General features: G+C 38.3%; 1 protein-coding gene across 1 annotated transcript in view; it reads left to right on the top strand.

Annotated features, from left to right (window-relative positions):
* LOC133656416 (disabled homolog 2-interacting protein-like) overlaps positions 1-19334 on the top strand; it is a 408611-nt gene that overhangs the window by 371248 nt on the left and 18029 nt on the right. The window contains exon 8 of the mRNA XM_062057498.1: positions 13970-14123. Coding sequence (XP_061913482.1) covers positions 13970-14123 — 154 coding nt within the window. The remainder of the gene's footprint in view (positions 1-13969; positions 14124-19334) is intronic.

The raw sequence follows: 19334 nt of genomic DNA, 5'->3' as shown, positions 1-19334 counted from the left end.
TATAATGGTTATCATTTTAACTGTATCAATTTAATAAATGAAATGTATCAACAGTTCCCCTTTAAAGGCCTACTGAAATGAATTTTTTTTATTTAAACGGGGATAGCAGATCTATTCTATGTGTCATACTTGATCATTTCGCGATATTGCCATATTTTTGCTGAAAGGATTTAGTATAGAACAACGACGATAAAGATTGCAACTTTTGGTATCTGATAAAAAAAAGGCTTGCCCCTACCGGAAGTAGCGTGACGTAGTCAGTTGAACATATACGCAAAGTTCCCCATTGTTTACAATGATGGCCGCATGAAGTGAGAGAGATTCGGACCGAGAAAGCGACAATTTCCCCATTAATTTGAGCGAGGATGAAAGATTTGTGGATGAGTAAAGTGCAAGTGAAGGACTAGTGGGGAGTTGAAGCTATTCAGATAGGGAAGATGCTGTGAGAGCCGGGGGTGACCTGATATTCAGCTGGGAATGACTACAACAGTAAATAAACACAAGACATATATATACTCTATTAGCCACAACACAACCAGGCTTATATTTAATATGCCACAAATTAATCCTGCATAAAAACACCTACGTGTTTGTTATGCTAGCTCCTCTGCTAGCTCCTAGCTCCATAGAACACGCCAATACAATTCAAACACCTGATCAACACACACAATCACTCAGCCCAAAAGACCGTTCACCTAACCCAAGGTTCATAAAGCTTATATATTTAAAAAAAGTTACGTACATACGCAAAAAAAAGTTGCGCACATACGGTCAAGCGATCAAATGTTTAGAAGCCAAAGCTGCATACTCACAGTAGCACGTCTGCGTCTTTGTCATCCAAATCAAAGTAATCCTGGTAAGAGTATGTGTTGTCCCAGTTCTCTACAGGCGTCTGTGTATCGAAGTCAAAAGTCCTCCTGGTTAGAGTCTCTGTTATCCGAGTTCTTCCATCTTGACTGCATCTTTCGGGAATGTAAACAAAGAAGCGCCGGCTGTGTACTGTTGTTGCTGACTACGTTCGAAAAATACGTCCATTTCGCACCGACAACTTTCTTCTTTGCTTGCTCAGCTTCTTTCTCCATAATGCAATGAACATGATTGCAACAGATTCACGAACACAGATGTCCAGAATACTGTGGAATTATGAAATGAAAACAGAGCTTTTTCGTATTGGCTTCAATGTGGAAGGCATACCCGTGTTCCCCGGGCTACGTCACGCGCATACGTCATCCTCAGAGGCGTTTCGAACCGGAAGTTTAGCGGCAAATTTAAAATGTCACTTTATAAGTTAACCCGGCCGTATTGGCATGTGTTATAATGTTAAGATTTCATCATTGATATATAAACTATCAGACTGCGTGGTCGGTAGTAGTGGCTTTCAGTAGGCCTTTAAGCAGAATGACGAGGGTGCTTTTAGCAGCATTGAAATGAATGCAGCTCCTCTGCTCACTGCTAAGGCTGAACACAGTAACATTAAATAAACCTCTCTTTTACACAAAACGAAAATACAATAAAGTTATCCAACTGCAACATGCGAACATGTCACAAGGCATTCTCTCAAGACATCATATTACTCCAATTGGTTTTGTACATTTTAACTCTGTGTCTTGTTATCAAACTCCTCTCTTTAGCACTAACAGGATGGCTAGGCTAACAGGCTTGCTAGTAGGCCTCACTCACAAAGTAACACTTACTGGAGTTCTCAGCAGCACAAAACACAGCAATCCAGCTCCCACTGGAACCAGGCTATCTTATGCTGCTTTTCCAACACTCGGTTTGAGAAGTGACAAGTATTTTAACTTATAAACCTTGTCTTTGTAACACAACGATATGACTCGTGCCTTCACTCTTTGACGTTCAGTGAAGGAATGTCTGGAATGAGAAAGGTGCATGCGACCTCTACTGGCCAACATGTGAATAACGTGCTGCGTGCATGTATCATTAATTTCACCCAGTAGTGACCACATGACTTTGACACATCAAGTTTAAAAATTTTTAAGTGACCAAAGTGACTTTGCACACCATAGATTAGAAATGAATAAAAGGAGAATATATTAGTGACACTATATTTCCATATGGGTTACATACCGAATATGATTCCTTAGTATGGCGGTACTATACTAATACCGTACAACCCTAGGAGGCGTATTTGGCTCGATGGAAAAGTTAGCAAATAGAGGGGTTGGTAAACCGAGGGTCCACTGTACATAGACCCCAATCCTTTTGGGGTTCATTTGCAGATTGAGGGTCAAAGCCTGCGTCCCAACCCACTCAGTGGCCTAGTGGTTAGAGTGTCTGCCCTGAGATCGGTAGGTCGTGAGTTCAAACCCCGGCCGAGTCATACCAAAGACTATAAAAATGGGAGCCATTACCTCCCTGCCTGGCACTCAGCATCAAGGGTTGGAATTGGGGGGTTAAATCACCATAAATGATTCCCGGGCGTGGCCACCGCTGCTGCTCACTGCTCCCCTCACCTCCCAGGGGGTGAACAAGGGGATGGGTTAAATGCAGAGGACAAATTTTACCACACCTAGTGTGTGTGTGACAATCATTGGTACTTTAACTTTACTTAACTTAACCAAAACGACCGAGAACTCCAGTGTTACCGAGGCGATATCCGGAGCCTCTTGTGCGATGCGGTCATTTCGTCCTTCGTCTTCCTCCGTCTCGTCCGACTCGAGACAAAAGATTTTCAGTGATGACTGTTTAGCGACATATAGTCCGCATGCCTCTTCTGTCCTCTGCCGACGCCACGCGTGCTGGTGTCCGATGAGCCATCAAAGCCGCCAGCCAGATAGACAACTGCGTCGCTTCATTACGGCCTCCGGTCTTTTTTCTGCAGAGTCAGCATCGGAGCGGCGAAAATAATGGGACACTTTCATGCAGGTTAGCTGAAAAACGACCTTTTTGTGCGTGTGTGTGTGTGTGTGTGTGTGTGTGTTCTGGCAATGCTTACTGTTTACACCAGGGGTGTCCAAAGTGCGGCCCGGGGGCCATTTGCGGCCCGCAGCTAATTGTTTACCGGCCCGCCACACATTCTGGAAATACTATTGTAAAAATAAAAAAAGAACATTAAAAAAAGTGGAATGAGGTGAAATCTAACGAGAAAAAGTTGCAATGTTGACACAAAAGCTGCCATGCAGGCTGTTTTTGTTTCTTTTGTCTTTCTTTATTTTTCTTTTTTTGCCATTGCTCAAAAAAACAAAAAAAATAATGCCAAAAAATCCATGTTATAATGAATTATTTTCAGGGCTCCAATTACTTCAAATATTTCACTTTAAAATGTTTTATGTGGTAAATATTGCATATATTGTGTGGTAGCCGTATAAAAACATCAAAGTTTTCTTTGACAAAAGCGCATAAAACACACAAAATAATAGTTCCAGCATAAAATGGACAGATATATCTGAAGTTGATCTCGTAACTTAAGTGTTGAAAGTAAAAGAAAAACCTAATAAAAATGTATCACTTTATGAGTGGGGCACCTTTTGGATCCCAAATATATTTAGTGATTTTTTTATTTATCTTTTCACTGTGATGACTCAAAAATATGAAAGAATTAAAATCAATGGTGTCCTGCATTATTGATCTTTCAGGGCTCTAATTACTAAATACTGCATATTTCAGTTTTACTATAAAAAAAACTAAGTTGTTTTTGACAGAAAAGCCATAAAACTTTTTTTTTTAATTATTACTTTATATCAACTTGAAGTTGATATAGAGATTTACTGTAAGCGTTAAATAATTAAAAAATAATAATAATCTGACTTATTTTTAACATTTTAATGACTGAGACCCTTTATGGTCCCCGGGACCCCTAAAGGTAAAATAAATGGAAAAAATGCATATATTTTGTTATGGTTTGAAAATGAAAAATATCAAAATGGCCCCCACATGCTTTAATTTTTCCGTGTGCGGCCCTCAGTGGAAAAAGTTTGGACACCCCTGGTTTACACGGTCACCTTTAGGGGACACCTGACGGTATGGGGACAAAAAAACAGGAAACCTTTTTAAATGATAGTCAGATCCATTCTGCAGATGCCTAAGTGATTTTCTTAAGCTTCGGCCATAAAACATGTTTACTGGTTAGTTTGAGTGTGAGACATTTGCACAGCAGCCCCCTCATCGGGCTGTAGCTGGTACTGCACTCGCTGCTCTGCTCACTCTTCTTCCGTGTATAGTTAATCACTTCCACCTGTCCTATGAGAGGACATCTGTAGTGCTGTATTCTGAGGATCATGTCATTTAATTTGAACTTTTTTTTTTTTTAATGGTCCTCAGTAGTCAAGTCACAAATTTGTGTGAATTATGCAAAATTATTTAAATGTGGTCCCCATGAAACATATTAACTCTTTTCCCCCAGGGTCCCCAGTAAGAATGACGCGGGGGCGCGGGAGCGTTCATTGCTCACGACTGATCTTGGAAAGCAGCAGTTTTTTTTACTCAATATGACAGTATAACTGTCATACTAAATATGAAAGTTATATAAACATAACTCCAAAACCAAACATGCATTATGTCTAAAAATGCCTGCAATATTGTATCTATGTGAGTTTTACTAGAATCAGTTGTTTTGTAAAGTTTGCAAATACAAAAATTAGGTTGTCACTATGACAGTCTACTGTCACACTCAATATGAAGGTTATTTAAACATAACTCCTAAACCACACATGCAAAATGGCTAATAATGCCTGGAGAAATGTATCTTTGTGAGTTTTACCGGGAAAAATATATATTTTGTAAGGTTTGCAAAGACACAAGTTTGTTTTTTTACTCAATATGACAGTATAACTGTCATACTAAATATGAAAGTTATATAAACATAACTCCAAAACCAAACTAAAAATCTAAAAATGCCTGCAATATTGCATTAATGTGAGTTTTACTAGAATCAAGTGTTTTGGTAAGGTTTACAAATACAAAAATTAGGTTGTCACTATGACAGTATACTGTCACACTCAATATGAAGGTTAATTAAACATAACTCCTAAACCACACATGCAAAATGGCTAATAATGCCTGAAGTAATGTATCTTTGTGAGTTTTACTGGAAAAAAAGAAATATTTTGTAAGGTTTGCAAAGACACAAGTTTGTTTTTTTACTCAATATGACAGTATAACTGTCATACTAAATATGAAAGTTATATAAACATAACTCCAAAACCAAACTAAAAATCTAAAAATGCCTGCAATATTGCATCTATGTGAGTTTTACTAGAATCAGGTGTTTTGGTAAGGTTTGCAAATACAAAAATTAGGTTTCACTCATAATGACAGAATGACAGTATAACTGCCACACTCAATATGACAGTTATTTAAACATAACTCCTAAACCACACATGCAAAATGGCTAATAATGCCTGAAATAATAGACTTAGACTTAGACTTCCTTTTTATTGTCATTCAAATTTGAACTTTACAGCACAGATAAGAACGAAATTTCATTACATAAGCTCATGGTAGTGCAGGATAAAAAAAAAAAAGCAATAAGGTGCATATATAAATAAATAAATATATATAAATAATATATATATATAATATATATATAAAATAAATAAATAGATTACTGTACAGATAAATATATTGCACTTTTGTGATGCAAAATGTGATGCATCTGGAACCGGTCCGCAGAGAAACATGAAATAATTGTATAAAGGACTGCATTTTGATGCAAACAAAAGTGCAATATATTTATCTGTACAGTAATCTATTTATATCTGCACATTATTGCTCTTTTATCCTGCACTACAACGAGCTAATGCAACGAAATTCCCTTCTTATCTGTACTGTAAAGCAGTGGTCCCCAACCACCGGTTCAAGGACCGGTACCGGTCCGTGAGGCATTTTGCTACCGGGCCGCAGAGAAACATGAAATAATTGATAAACAACTGCATTTTCTCCAACTTAACTTTCGCCTGTCCCACTAGACACACCAATGAGCTTGTTTATAGACGTACAATAACACTCCTCATTAGAGATGTCGGCAGTCCGATATTATCGGCCGATAAATGCTTTAAAATGTAATATCGGAAATTATCGGTATCTGTTTCAAAAAGTAAAATGTATGACTTTTTAGAACGCCGCTGTACGGAGTGGTACACGGACGTAGGGAGAAGTACAGAGCGCCGATAAACCTTAAAGGCACATAATAATCACATAATATCTACGGCTTTTCCCACACACAAGTGAATGCAAGCCATATTTGGTCAACAGCTATACAGGTCACACTGAGTGTGGCCGTATAAATAACTTTAACACTGTTACAAATATGCGCCACACTGTGAACCCACACCAAACAAGAATGACAAGCACATTTCGGGAGAACACCCGCACCGTAACACAACATAAACACAACAGAACAAATACCCAGAACCCCTTGCAGCACTAACTCTTCCGGGACGCTACAATATACACCCCACCCCAACCCCGCCCACCTCAACCTCCTCATGCTCTCTCAGGGAGAGCATGTCCCAAATTCCAAGCTGCTGTTTTGAGGCATGTTAGAAAAAATAATGCACTTTGTGACTTCAATAATAAATATGGCAGTGCCATGTTGGCATTTTTTTTTCCATAACTTGAGTTGATTTATTTTGGAAAAACCTTGTTACATTGTTTAATGCATCCAGCGGGGCATCACAACAACATGAGGCATAATAATGTGTTAATTCCACGACTGTATATATCGGTATCGGTTGATATCGGAATCGGTAATTAAGAGTTGGACAATATCGGAATATCGGATATCGGAGAAAAAAAAGCCATTATCGGACATCTCTACTCCTCATAGGAAGTTGCCGGTTGTTATAGCTTTGTGATACAATGCACATTAGTGAACATATCAAATATAAATGTGACATATTGTAGCCAAAGGCTGATTTCCATCTGCATCTCATTGCAAAGAAACAAACTCTCACTATTTCAGCGTTATTATAGTGAGTTGTATTTTTTTTCATGCACTTATTTTTGCTGTATTTTTTATCTGGCACAAGAGGAAAGCCGGTCCCTGGAAATAATGCCTACATTAAACCGGTCCCTGGTGCAAAAAAAGGTTGGGGACCACTGTTCTAGTGCTCTGCGATATATATTCCAATGTAGGTCATTTTATGCCCATTTCCCTTATCTTTTCTCATTTTCCCCGCTTCCTTGTCTGCAGGATTGCTCGTTATAGACGCCGCCTTTGATCAACATTTGGTTTGGTGTGTTTTTTTTTCTTTTCCTCGTATCTTGGTTTTGAGGTATTTCTGTCACATTTTAAAACTGTTTCTCTACTGTGTGGTGTCTGCAAGTGATAGAACAGGATAGATGTGGTCAAAGTCATTAGGCTAGCAGTGTTTGTTTTGTCCATGTCTGACTTTCTTCATCCAAAACGAAGGAGTTTCTCTTCCCTGGTTTTGGTGCCAACTCCTCCATGGGTGTTGTCGATTTAGCTGCCTTTCTGCTTACGGCTATGCGAGTAGCTGACTGCTAAGTTGTTGACATCCGTGCTCTGCCAGCTCTTGCCACAAAGTGTTTATTATTTATTTATTTTTTTTAATTTATTGTTTTTGTCCTGTCCAGCTTCTCAGGCAAATCATATAGTTCAGGGGTGTCCAAACTTTTTCCACTGAGGGCCGCACATGGAAAAATGTAAGCATGTGGGGGCCATTTTGATATTTTTCATTTTCAAACCATAACAAAATATATGGATTTTTTATTTATTTTACCTTTAGGGGTCCCAGGGACCATAAAGGGTCTCAGTCATTAAAATGTTAAAAATAAGTCAGATTATTTTATTTTTTTAAATTATTTAACGCTTACAGTAAATCTCTATATCAACTTCAAGTTGATATAAAGTAATACAAATTTAAAAAAAAATGTTTTATGCTTTTCTGTCAAAAACAACTTCTTTTTTTTTATAGTAAAACTGAAATATGCAGTATATAGTAATTAGAGCCCTAAAAGATCAATAATGCAGGACACCATTGATTTGAATTATTTCATATTTCTGAGTAATCACAGTGAAAAGATAAATAAAAAATCATTATATATATTTGGGATCCAAAAGGTGCCCCACTCATAAAGTGATACATTTTCATTAGGTTTTTCTTTTACTTTCAACACTTAAGTTACAAGATCAACTTCAGATATATCTGTCGATTTTATGCTGGAACAATTATTTTGTTTGTTTTATGCGCTTTTGTCAAAGAAAACGTTGATGTTTTTATATGGCTACTACACAACATATGCAATATTTACCACATAGAACATTTTAAAGTGAAATATTTGAAGTAATTGGAGCCCTGAAAATAATTCATTATAACATGGATTTTTTGTCATTATCATTATTTTTTTTTGAGCAATGGTAAAGAAAAGACAAAAGAAAAAAAAAACAGCCTGCATGGCAGCTTTTGTGTCAACATTGCAACTTTTTCTCGTTAGATTTCACCTCAAGCAGAAAAATGGAGGGGAAGAAAGAGAAGCCAGCTATATTAACCTTGTAGATTGTTATGGTAACTATCGGTTAAGCTTTGTCAGTGTGCCGTGTGTTACCCAGTTTACCCTAGGGCAACAACGTTAATTTATGTTTGATGAAACGTGATTATATGCATGAGGGTATGTATGTATATGTACTTGTATATGTACATGTATGTGTATATGTATGTTTGTACAGTGAATGTATATGTACAGTATGTGTATATGTATGTTTGTACAGTGAATGTATATGTACAGTATGTGTATATGTATGTTTGTACAGTGAATGTATATGTACAGTATGTGTATATGTATGTTTGTACAGTGAATGTATATGTACAGTATGTGTATATGTTTGTTTGTACAGTGAATGTAAATGCAAAGTGTTTCTAACCTTTGAGTTTACTTCATCTAAAACTACATTAAGTGACTAAAAAAAGGACACGCCCGAAGGAATGTTATAATTAAGTCATATTTTATTTTTACTGTCAACACTTTAAATTGTGCCACAGCGTCAGACCTATCCAGAGATCGAATGGTTTTGTTAATATTTGTAATGTTTGTTTTTTTGTTTTGTTTTATGCTCTTTTGGGGGGGGAAACAAAACTTTTTTTTTTTTTAATAGGGGAAAAACACAAAGTATGCAATATTTCCAAAAACAAATTTCAAAGTGGAATACTAAAGATGAGGTAATTGCAGCCTTTGATAGGTCAATAATTCATAACAGGACTGTTTTTGTTGCTTTATTATTTTTTTAAGTGTCAAAAGATGGCGCTAACTGTTTTAATGACATTCAGACTTTACTTCTATCATGAGGAGCAGCATCTCCTCATCCGGAAACAACAGCAACACCATAAATGTGTCCCGTGAAAAAACGTCCGACCGGAACTCTTTAATAATTAAAGTTTTTTGGGTGAATAATGTATACTCACTACACCGGTATGTTTTAGCGCTTTCATGGCGAGTTTACTGACATATATAAATAAGAACTTTACACTACTTTATATTAGAAATGGCAACAGCGGAGAATGAATGTCCCATAACAAGAAGATAGAGAAAAAGAAGAAGCTTATTAACTACGGCATCGGCAAGGACTCGCGCAATTTTTCAGTACTTATGCAGATCCCAAATACAGATCAGCAAGTACCAGAAGGTAAGAAAAGTTGCTTTTGCATAATATAGCGACACAAAACGCCAGATAATGTGTCTTACCTTATACACACACCATAATAATACTCCTATGTTGAAGCACAGTACAATCCTCCAACCGGTGCGGCTTCATAGCTTACCAAAGTTGTACTAAAAACATTTTGATAGATTTTTGAGCGCCGTGTGTAATGTTTTATATTTTCAATGGACTATTTCAAATGTTGGTGTTGTTTACTTGAGACCCATCATAATGCAGTCTACACGTATCTCTTATGTTTGACTGCCATCTACTGGTCACACTTATCATTTCACCATGTACCAAATAAAATAGCTTCGAGGTGGGTAAGCTCAACCAGAATTATTCCGTACATTAGGCACACTGTCAAGTTTTGAGGGGGGAAAAAGGGATTTTAAGTGCGCCTTATAGTCCGAAAAATACGGTCCTCCAAATTTTGGGGGAAAATTGCATATTTTGTGCTTTTGCCCTAAAAACAAGGTTTTCTTTACCAAAAAGGGCATAACACTTTTTTTTAATCACTTTATAACGACAGATACACTACCGTTCAAAAGTTTGGGGTCACATTGAAATGTCCTTATTTTTGAAGGAAAAGCACTGTACTTTTCAATGAAGATAACTTTAAACTAGTCTTAACTTTAAAGAAATACACTCTATACATTGCTAATGTGGTAAATGACTATTCTAGCTGCAAATGTCGGGTGTTTGGTGCAATATCTACATAGGTGTATAGAGGCCCATTTCCAGCAACTATCACTCCAGTGATGTGTTTGCTCATTGGCTCAGAAGGCTAATTGATGATTAGAAAACCCTTGTGCAATCATGTTCACACATCTGAAAACAGTTTAGCTCGTTACAGAAGCTACAAAACTGACCTTCCTTTGAGCAGATTGAGTTTCTGGAGCATCACATTTGTGGGGTCAATTAAACGCTCAAAATGGCCAGAAAAAGAGAACTTTCATCTGAAGCTCGACAGTCCATTCTTGTTCTTAGAAATGAAGGCTATTCCACAAAATTGTTTGGGTGACCCCAAACTTTTGAACGGTAGTGTATATCTGAAGTTGTTTCAGGGATTTAAGCATTGAAAAAAACAATACTTACTTATATGTAATAGTTTTACGACTGAGACATTTCCAGGGCCCAAACTCCAAGGGTGCCTAAAAGTTTTTAAAAAATCCATATAAAATGTTGATTTTGAACATTGAAAATGGCCTAGTGGTTAGAGTGTCCGCCCTGAGGTCGGTAGGTTGTGAGTTCAAACTCCGGCCGAGTCATACCAAAGACTATAAAAATGGGACCCGTTACCTCCCTGCTTGGCACTCAGCATCAAGGGTTGGAATTGGCGGTTAAATCACCAAAAATTCTTCCCGGGCGCGGCCACCGCTGCTGCTCACTGCTCCCCTCACCTCCCAGGGGGTGATCAAGGGTGATGGGTCAAAATGCAGAGGACAAATTTCACCACACCTACTTTAACTTTTTATTCATTTTTAATTTTTCAGTGTTTTGTGTGTATGTGGGCTCTGTACCGAGGATGTCGTTGTGGCTTGTGCAGCCCTTTGAGACACTTGTGATTTAGGGCTATATAAATAAACATTGATTGATTGATTGAGTGTTTGGCCCTCGGTGGGAAAAGTTTGGGCGCCCCCGAGGTAGTCAAAGGCAACGTTCCAAACAGCGAGCTTATTGGCCGCGACGGTAAACACGACAACCTGCTGACGTCTCTCCTGAGTAGCGCTGTGTTGCAAGAGCGTAACACGGAGGCATTACCAGCACGGTGAAGATGAGTGTGGTGTGTGCAGGATGCAGCCATTTCAAAGCTTTGTTGTTTGTGCGCGGTGCTTAGTCCGACTCTCGATAAAAAGAACAACTAATCCCCCGGGGGTGGACTTCATTGCAAGTCTTGAGTGCTCACGCCCGGATCCTTGCAGACTATCAGAGCCCAACAATCACATCAAGTCCTTTTCCTTCCTTAAGGTTGTGGTTCAGACCCACTCAGGATCCATTATTCCTCTGCTTGGCGCACACCTAACCGGGTTTCTATCGAACAGCAGCCCCGCTTTCAGACTGACAGGAAGCAGCCTAACGCTACATTTGGACATAGGATGATATGAACAATGGAAGTTCAAGTCGGGACCTCTGAGCTTGTGATCCTGACCATCTTTCACGGCTCTCAGTCTTAAGACTCTTAACCGAGACCTGGACCGTCTCACGCAAATTCTTACTTGGTGTGGAAGAATGGACGCCTTTGTCCCGCCAGCGCCGCGCTCTTCTCGGCGTTTCCCACGGGAATAGACCACGTGAAGAAGCAGGGTTGCCCCGTTAGCAATAGTTTGGTACCGCTTGTCATTATTGTTTTATTATTTTAACATCAAATGTCAATCAAAGAACAATTTTGTCCTTAAATAAAATAGTGAACATACTAGAAAACTTGTCTTTTAGTAGTAAGTAAGCAAACAAAGGCTCCTAATTACAAACCCCGTTTCCATATGAGTTGGGAAATTGTGTTAAATGTAAATATGAACAGAATATAATGATTTGCAAATTATTTTCAACCCATATTCAATTGAATGCACTACAAAGACAAGATATTTGATGTTCAAACTCATAAACTTTATTTTTTTTGTGCAAATAATCATTAACTTAGAATTTCATGGCTGCAACACGTGCCAAAGTAGTTGGGAAAGGGCATGTTCACCACTGTGTTACATGGCCTTTCCTTTTAACAACACTCAGTAAACGTTTGGGAACTGAGGAGACACATTTTTGAAGCTTCTCAGGTGGAATTCTTTCCCATTCTTGCTTGATGTACAGCTTAAGTTGTTCAACAGTCCGGGGGTCTCCGTTGTGGTATTTTAGGCTTCATAATGCGCCACACATTTTCAATGGGAGACAGGTCTGGACTACAGGCAGGCCAGTCTAGTACCCGCACTCTTTTACTATGAAGCCACGTTGATGTAACACGTGGCTTGGCATTGTCTTGCTGAAATAAGCAGGGGCGTCCATGGTAACGTTGCTTGGATGGCAACATATGTTGCTCCAAAACCTGTATGTACCTTTCAGCATTAATGGCGCCTTCACAGATGTGTAAGTTACCCATGTCTTGGGCACTAATACACCCCCATACCATCACAGATGCTGGCTTTTCAACTTTGCGCCTATGACAATCCGGATGGTTCTTTTCCTCTTTGTTCCGGAGGACACGACGTCCACAGTTTCCAAAAACAATTTGAAATGTGGACTCATCAGACCACAGAACACTTTTCCACTTTGTATCAGTCCATCTTAGATGAGCTCAGGCCCAGCGAAGCCGACGGCGTTTCTGGGTGTTGTTGATAAACGGTTTTCGCCTTGCATAGGAGAGTTTTAACTTGCACTTACAGATGTAGCGACCAACTGTAGTTACTGACAGTGGGTTTCTGAAGTGTTCCTGAGCCCATGTGGTGATATCCTTTACACACTGATGTCGCTTGTTGATGCAGTACAGCCCGAGGGATCGAAGGTCACGGGCTTAGCTGCTTACGTGCAGTGATTTCTCCAGATTCTCTGAACCCTTTGATGATATTACGGAGCGTAGATGGTGAAATCCCTAAATTCCTTGCAATAGCTGGTTGAGAAAGGTTTTTCTTAAACTGTTCAACAATTTGCTCACGCATTTGTTGACAAAGTGGTGACCCTCGCCCCATCCTTGTTTGTGAACGACTGAGCATTTCATGGAATCTACTTTTATACCCAATCATGGCACCCACCTGTTCCCAATTTGCCTGTTCACCTGTGGGATGTTCCAAATAAGTGTTTGATGAGCATTCCTCAACTTTATCAGTATTTATTGCCACCTTTCCCAACTTCTTTGGCACGTGTTGCTGGCATCAAATTCTAAAGTTAATGATTATTTGCGAAAAAAAAAAAAGTTTATCAGTTTGAACATCAAATATGTTGTCTTTGTAGCATATTCAACTGAATATGGGTTGAAAATGATTTGCAAATCTTTGTATTCCGTTTATATTTACATCTAACACAATTTCCCAACTCATATGGAAACAGGGTTTGTATATTACATGCAGGCCAGCACGCCTTCCACAGCGTTAAAACCTGAACGACAAATCCTGTTGCTGGGAAGTTTTCCATTCGGCCCAAGCTGGCAGTTAATAATAATCAATGATTTCTTCCATCGATGTTAGACCATCTTGCAGCCTCGTCGCAGCGAGGACTGGCTCCCCCTCCTCACACCCTCCTCCCCTCGCACTCGCCGCGGCACGCGCATATGCTCGCCTTCCCGTCGACTCCTTCCTCTCCTCCATCCCGTGCCTCCTCGGGGTGACTCAAGTCCTCTCTCCCTCTTTCTCGCTCCCTCAGATCTCATCTGATGCCAAGGCTGAAGGAGTCTCGCTCCCATGAGTCACTGCTCAGTCCCAGCAGCGCTGTGGAAGCCCTGGACCTAAGCATGGAGGACGAGGTCATCATCAAGCCCGTGCACAGCAGCATCCTCGGGCAGGACTACTGCTTTGAGGTGAGACCCGAACAAGTTTCAAACTAATTAAAACTGCCTGCAAAAACGGAATACTTGCAAAAAAAAAACTAACAAAAAAAACAACATCCATTATTCCCCAGGAGTGTACTGTGTTTTTATTGTGTATGTTTAAGTAGTTCCACAACTATTTGACCCATTTGCACAAAACCTTGTGGGGCTGGTGCCAAGGTAAATACTTCTACACTGCAAAAAGTCAGTGTTCAAAAACAAGAAAAAAAAAATACAAAAATTAGGGGTATTTTACTTGAACTAAGCAAAATGATCTGCCAATATAACAAGAAAATTTGGCTTGTCAAGACTTTCCAAAACAAGTAAAATTAAAGCTGCAAGCAGCGTTGGTCGGGCCCGCATATTTGGCAGGTGCTAGTTGCTGAAGGATGTCAATCTATGAAATGTAGGTCTAAGTGAGACCTACATAGAGGTATTTGTTTCATGTCTCTAAGACGTTCCTACCGGAAGTTACAAGCAGTTTTGTCTGTTTTCCTCCGAGGAGCAGTTTTGTCTGTGTTTTATTTCTAGGGGGCGCTAGAGCGCAATTTTGAGTTTTGGGGTTCAGTTTTTTTATTAGATCGCAATTTCCGCCAGTCCTGATGTGTGTAAAAAGTTTGGTGAGTTTTGAAGTATTTTAAGGGGGTCAAATTACAGATCAAAGAGGCAAAAATGAGTGTTTTTAGTCAATTTTTGTTTTGAAGGGAAAATTGCCAACTTCCTGTTGGTTTTTGCCCAAGGATGTCAAATTATGAAATGTAGGTCTAAGTCAGACCTACATAGAGGTTTTTGTTTTATGTCTCTACGACCTTCCTAGTGGGAGTTACAGGCAGTTTGTTTTTGTTTTTTCCTAGGGGGCGCTAGAGCGCAATTTTGATTTTTGGGGTTTGGTTTTTTGACTAAAGTGTGCTGTCACAGTTTTTCTATGTGTGTGTAAAATTTGGTGAGTTTTGAAGCATGTTAAGGGGGGCAAAGTAGTGCGCAAAGCTGCGGAATAATAATAAAGAATAATAATAATAATAAAACCTTACAATTTCAATAGTGTCCTTTGTCCCTGTACAAAGGACTCCCTGTGGGAGTCCTTTATACAGGGTCATGCGGACCCTAATTAGCTAACTTCAATGAAACCAAAAATACCTTAAAATAAGTATATTCTCACTAATAACAAGTGCACTTTTCTTGATAGAAAAAAAAAAGACCTTTTTTTCTCAATATGTTGAAAAATGTTCTTAAATGAAGTAAATGCTAGTGCCATTATCTTGACATAATGATATGCGCTCGGCATTACATTTCTTGAAACCAGCAAACTTATACTAAAAACTAGTTTATTGTTCTTAATGGAAAGGCAACAAGGCAACCGCTTGTTACTCTCGGGGTCTCCTAGCCGCTCAGGCAAATCATATGGTCTAAAAATGCATTTTTCCATCGATAACATGACATCATCGCATCAAGTGTGTGCTCTTTCAGTCAATTAGTGCGCGAGGAATATATATATATATATACACTACCGTTCAAAAGTTTGGGGTCACCCAAACAATTTTGTGGAATAGCCTTCATTTCTAAGAACAAGAATAGACTGTCGAGTTTCAGATGAAAGTTATCTTTTTCTGGCAATTTTGAGCGTTTAATTGACCCCACAAATGTGATGCTCCAGAAACTCAATCCGCTCAAAGGAAGGTCCGTTTTGTAGCTTCTGTAACGAGCTAAACTGTTTTCAGATGTGTGAACATGATTGCACAAGGGTTTTCTAATCATCAATTAGCCTTCTGAGCCAATGAGCAAACACATTGTACCATTAGAACACTGGAGTGATAGTTGCTGGAAATGGGCCTCTATACACCTATGTAGATATTGCACCAAAAAACAGACATTTGCAGCTAGAATAGTCATTTACCACATTAGCAATGTATAGAGTGTATTTCTTTAAAGTTAAGACTAGTTTAAAGTGATCTTCATTGAAAAGTACAGTGCTTTTCCTTCAAAAATAAGGACATTTCAATGTGACCCCAAACTTTTGAACGGTAGTGTATATATGTTAGGGCTGCAACTAACGCTTAATTAGATAATCGTTTAATCTGTCGATTATTACTTCGATTAATCGATTAATAATCGGATAAAAGAGACATACTACATTTCTATCCTATCCAGTATTTCATTGAAAAAAAACAGCATACTGGCACCATAACTATTTTGATTATTGTTTCTCAGCTGTTTGTAAATGTTGCAGTTTATAAATAAAGGTTTATTAAAAAATAATAATAATAATAATAATTTTAATTTAAAAAAATAAAAATAAAAACTCTGTGCATGCGCATAGCATAGATCCAACGAATCAATGACTAAATTAATCGGCAACTATTTTAATAATCGATTTTAATCGATTAGTTGTTGCAGCCCTAATATATACATATATATATATATATATATATATATATATACCGTATTTTTCGGACTATAAGTCGCAGTTTTTTTCATAGTTTGGCCGGGGGTGCGACTTATACTCAGGAGCGACTTATGTGTGAAATGATTAACACATTACCGTAAACTATCAAATAATATTATTTAGCTCATTCACGTAAGAGACTAGACGTATAAGATTTCATGGGATTTAGCAATTAGGAGTGACAGATTGTTTGGTAAACGTATAGCATGTTCTATATGTTATAGTTATTTGAATGACTCTTTCCATAATATGTTACGTTAACTTACCAGGCACGTTCTCAGTTGGTTATTTATGCCTCATATAACGTACACTTATTCAGCCTGTTGTTCACTATTCTTTATTTATTTTAAATTGCCTTTCAAATGTCTATTCCTGGTGTTGGGTTTTATCAAATAAATTTACCCAAAAAATGCGACTTATACTCCAGTGCGACTTATATATTTTTTTCCTTCTTTATTATGCATTTTCGGCCGGTGCGACTTATACTCCGGAGCGACTTATACTCCGAAAAATACGGTATATATATATATATATATATATATATATATATATATATATATACAGCCCGGCCCTCAGCCAAATTGTTTTTAATTGTAATTTTGCAGAATTTATCTGAATCTGCATGAACTATTTCTGTTCAAAATAGTTAGAAATGTCACATGTTAAATGTTTAAATATTAACTGTCAGTTTGCTGTACTGTGCCAACTGTACTACTATATGAGTATGTGTTTTCTATTGTTTCATTGAAAATAAAACAGCAAAGTCCATTTGGCCGTCATTTGTTTTAATTATGAGACACAATTGTGTCAAAGTCATGATTTGGTTTTTTTCATGCTTGAAATAAGAAATTATTACTTTAAAAAAGTAGTTTTATACTTGTGAGTGTTGATGACACAGCTTTGCAACAGTTGATATTCTAGTTTCAAGCATGTTTTACTCAATATAGGTCATAAAATCTCAGCAACAAGCTGTAATATCTTACTGAGATCATTTAGGACCAAAACACTTAAAACAAGTAAAACACTCCAACATAAAATCTGCTTAGTGAGAAGAATTATCTTATCAGACAGAAAAGAAGCAAATATCACCCTTAGTTGAGATATTTAATCTTACTTAGATTTCAGTTTTTGCAGTGTACATAATATACAAAACTTTGGCAGATTGGCAAAAAAAACAGAAGACAATTATTGTTTTTGGTGCAGTTCTGGTTGAACGTTGATTTTCACTTTCGGCCATTACAGTCCACTTGCATCGGCACAATAGGGATGTGCGTCAAGCGTAGGGATGAGTACCGAATATGGTGTTTATTTATTTTTTTGGGCACCGACTGAATCCCGTCGATCCATTTTAAAACATGTACTCCTTCCAGCAGCACTGAAGGGAATTATATTTATATAGCGCTTTTCTTTAGTGACTCATGGCGCTTAACATAGAGAAACCCAATATCTGAGTTACATTTAAATCGGTGTGGGTGTCAGGTGGGTGAAGTGTCTTGCCCACGGACACGACAGAAGTGACCTGGAGGCGGTATAGCTCGGTTGGTGGAGCGGTAGTGCCAGCAACTTGAGGGTTCCAGGTTCGATCCCCGCTTCCGCCATCCTAGTCACTGCCGTTGTGTCCTTGGGCAAGACACTTTACCCACCTGCTCCCAGTGCCACCCACACTGGTTTAAATGTAACTCAGATATTGGGTTTCACTATGTAAAAGCGTTTTTGGTCACTAGAGAAAAGCGCTATATAAATATAATTCACTTCACTTCACTTCAGTAGGAAGGCGGAAGCGGGAATCGAACCCACATCCCTCTAGTTGCTGGCACAGCCGCCCCAAGAGAGTGGACTCAGACAAAATAATAAAATACCCAATGCAGACGAAGCAATTTACACAAAAATGTTCCCAAAAATGTGCTAACTTGATGCTAATATACGTTGGATTTGCTATTCACATGCTACTGATTAGCATTAGGGATTTTACACTGTGATTCCGACATATTTAAATGTGTTATGCACGTTACAATCCAGCAGTCGGTGTGTGTGATAAGTACAACACTTACAGCATAAACACTTTTTAGGGCGCAACAAATGACTAGACTAGACTAATGCTGAGCTATTGACATGCTACTGATTAGCATTAGCGATTTTACACGGCGATTCCAACATATTTGAATTTGTGATTGCACGTTACAATCAAACAGTCGGTGTGTGTGATAAGTACGACACTTACAGCATTAACACTTTTTAGGGCGCAACAAATGACTAGACTAAATACTGAGCTATTGACATGCTACTGATTAGCATTAGGGATTTTACACGGCGATTCCAACATATTTGAATTTGTTATGCACGTTACAATCAAACAGTGGGTGTGTGTGATAAGTACAACACTTATAGCATAAACCCTTTTTAGGGCGCAACAAATGACTAGACTAAACTAATACTGAGCTATTGACGTGCTACTGATTAGCATTAGCGATTTTACACGGCGATTCCAACGTATTTGAATTTGTTATGCACGTTACAATCAAACAGTGGGTGTGTGTGATAAGTACAACACTTATAGCATAAACCCTTTTTAGGGCGCAACAAATGACTAGACTAAACTAATACTGAGCTATTGACGTGCTACTGATTAGCATTAGCGATTTTACACGGCGATTCCAACATATTTGAATTTGTTATGCACGTTACAATCAAACAGTGGGTGTGTGTTATAAGTACAACACTTACAGCATAAACACTTTTTAGGGCGCAACAAATGACTA

The sequence above is a fragment of the Entelurus aequoreus genome, linkage group LG08, assembly GCF_033978785.1.
Source record: "Entelurus aequoreus isolate RoL-2023_Sb linkage group LG08, RoL_Eaeq_v1.1, whole genome shotgun sequence".
Taxonomy (NCBI): domain Eukaryota; kingdom Metazoa; phylum Chordata; class Actinopteri; order Syngnathiformes; family Syngnathidae; genus Entelurus; species Entelurus aequoreus.
The sequence above is the reverse complement of the archived record's forward strand: the minus strand, read 5'-3'. Positions and strand labels throughout refer to the sequence as shown.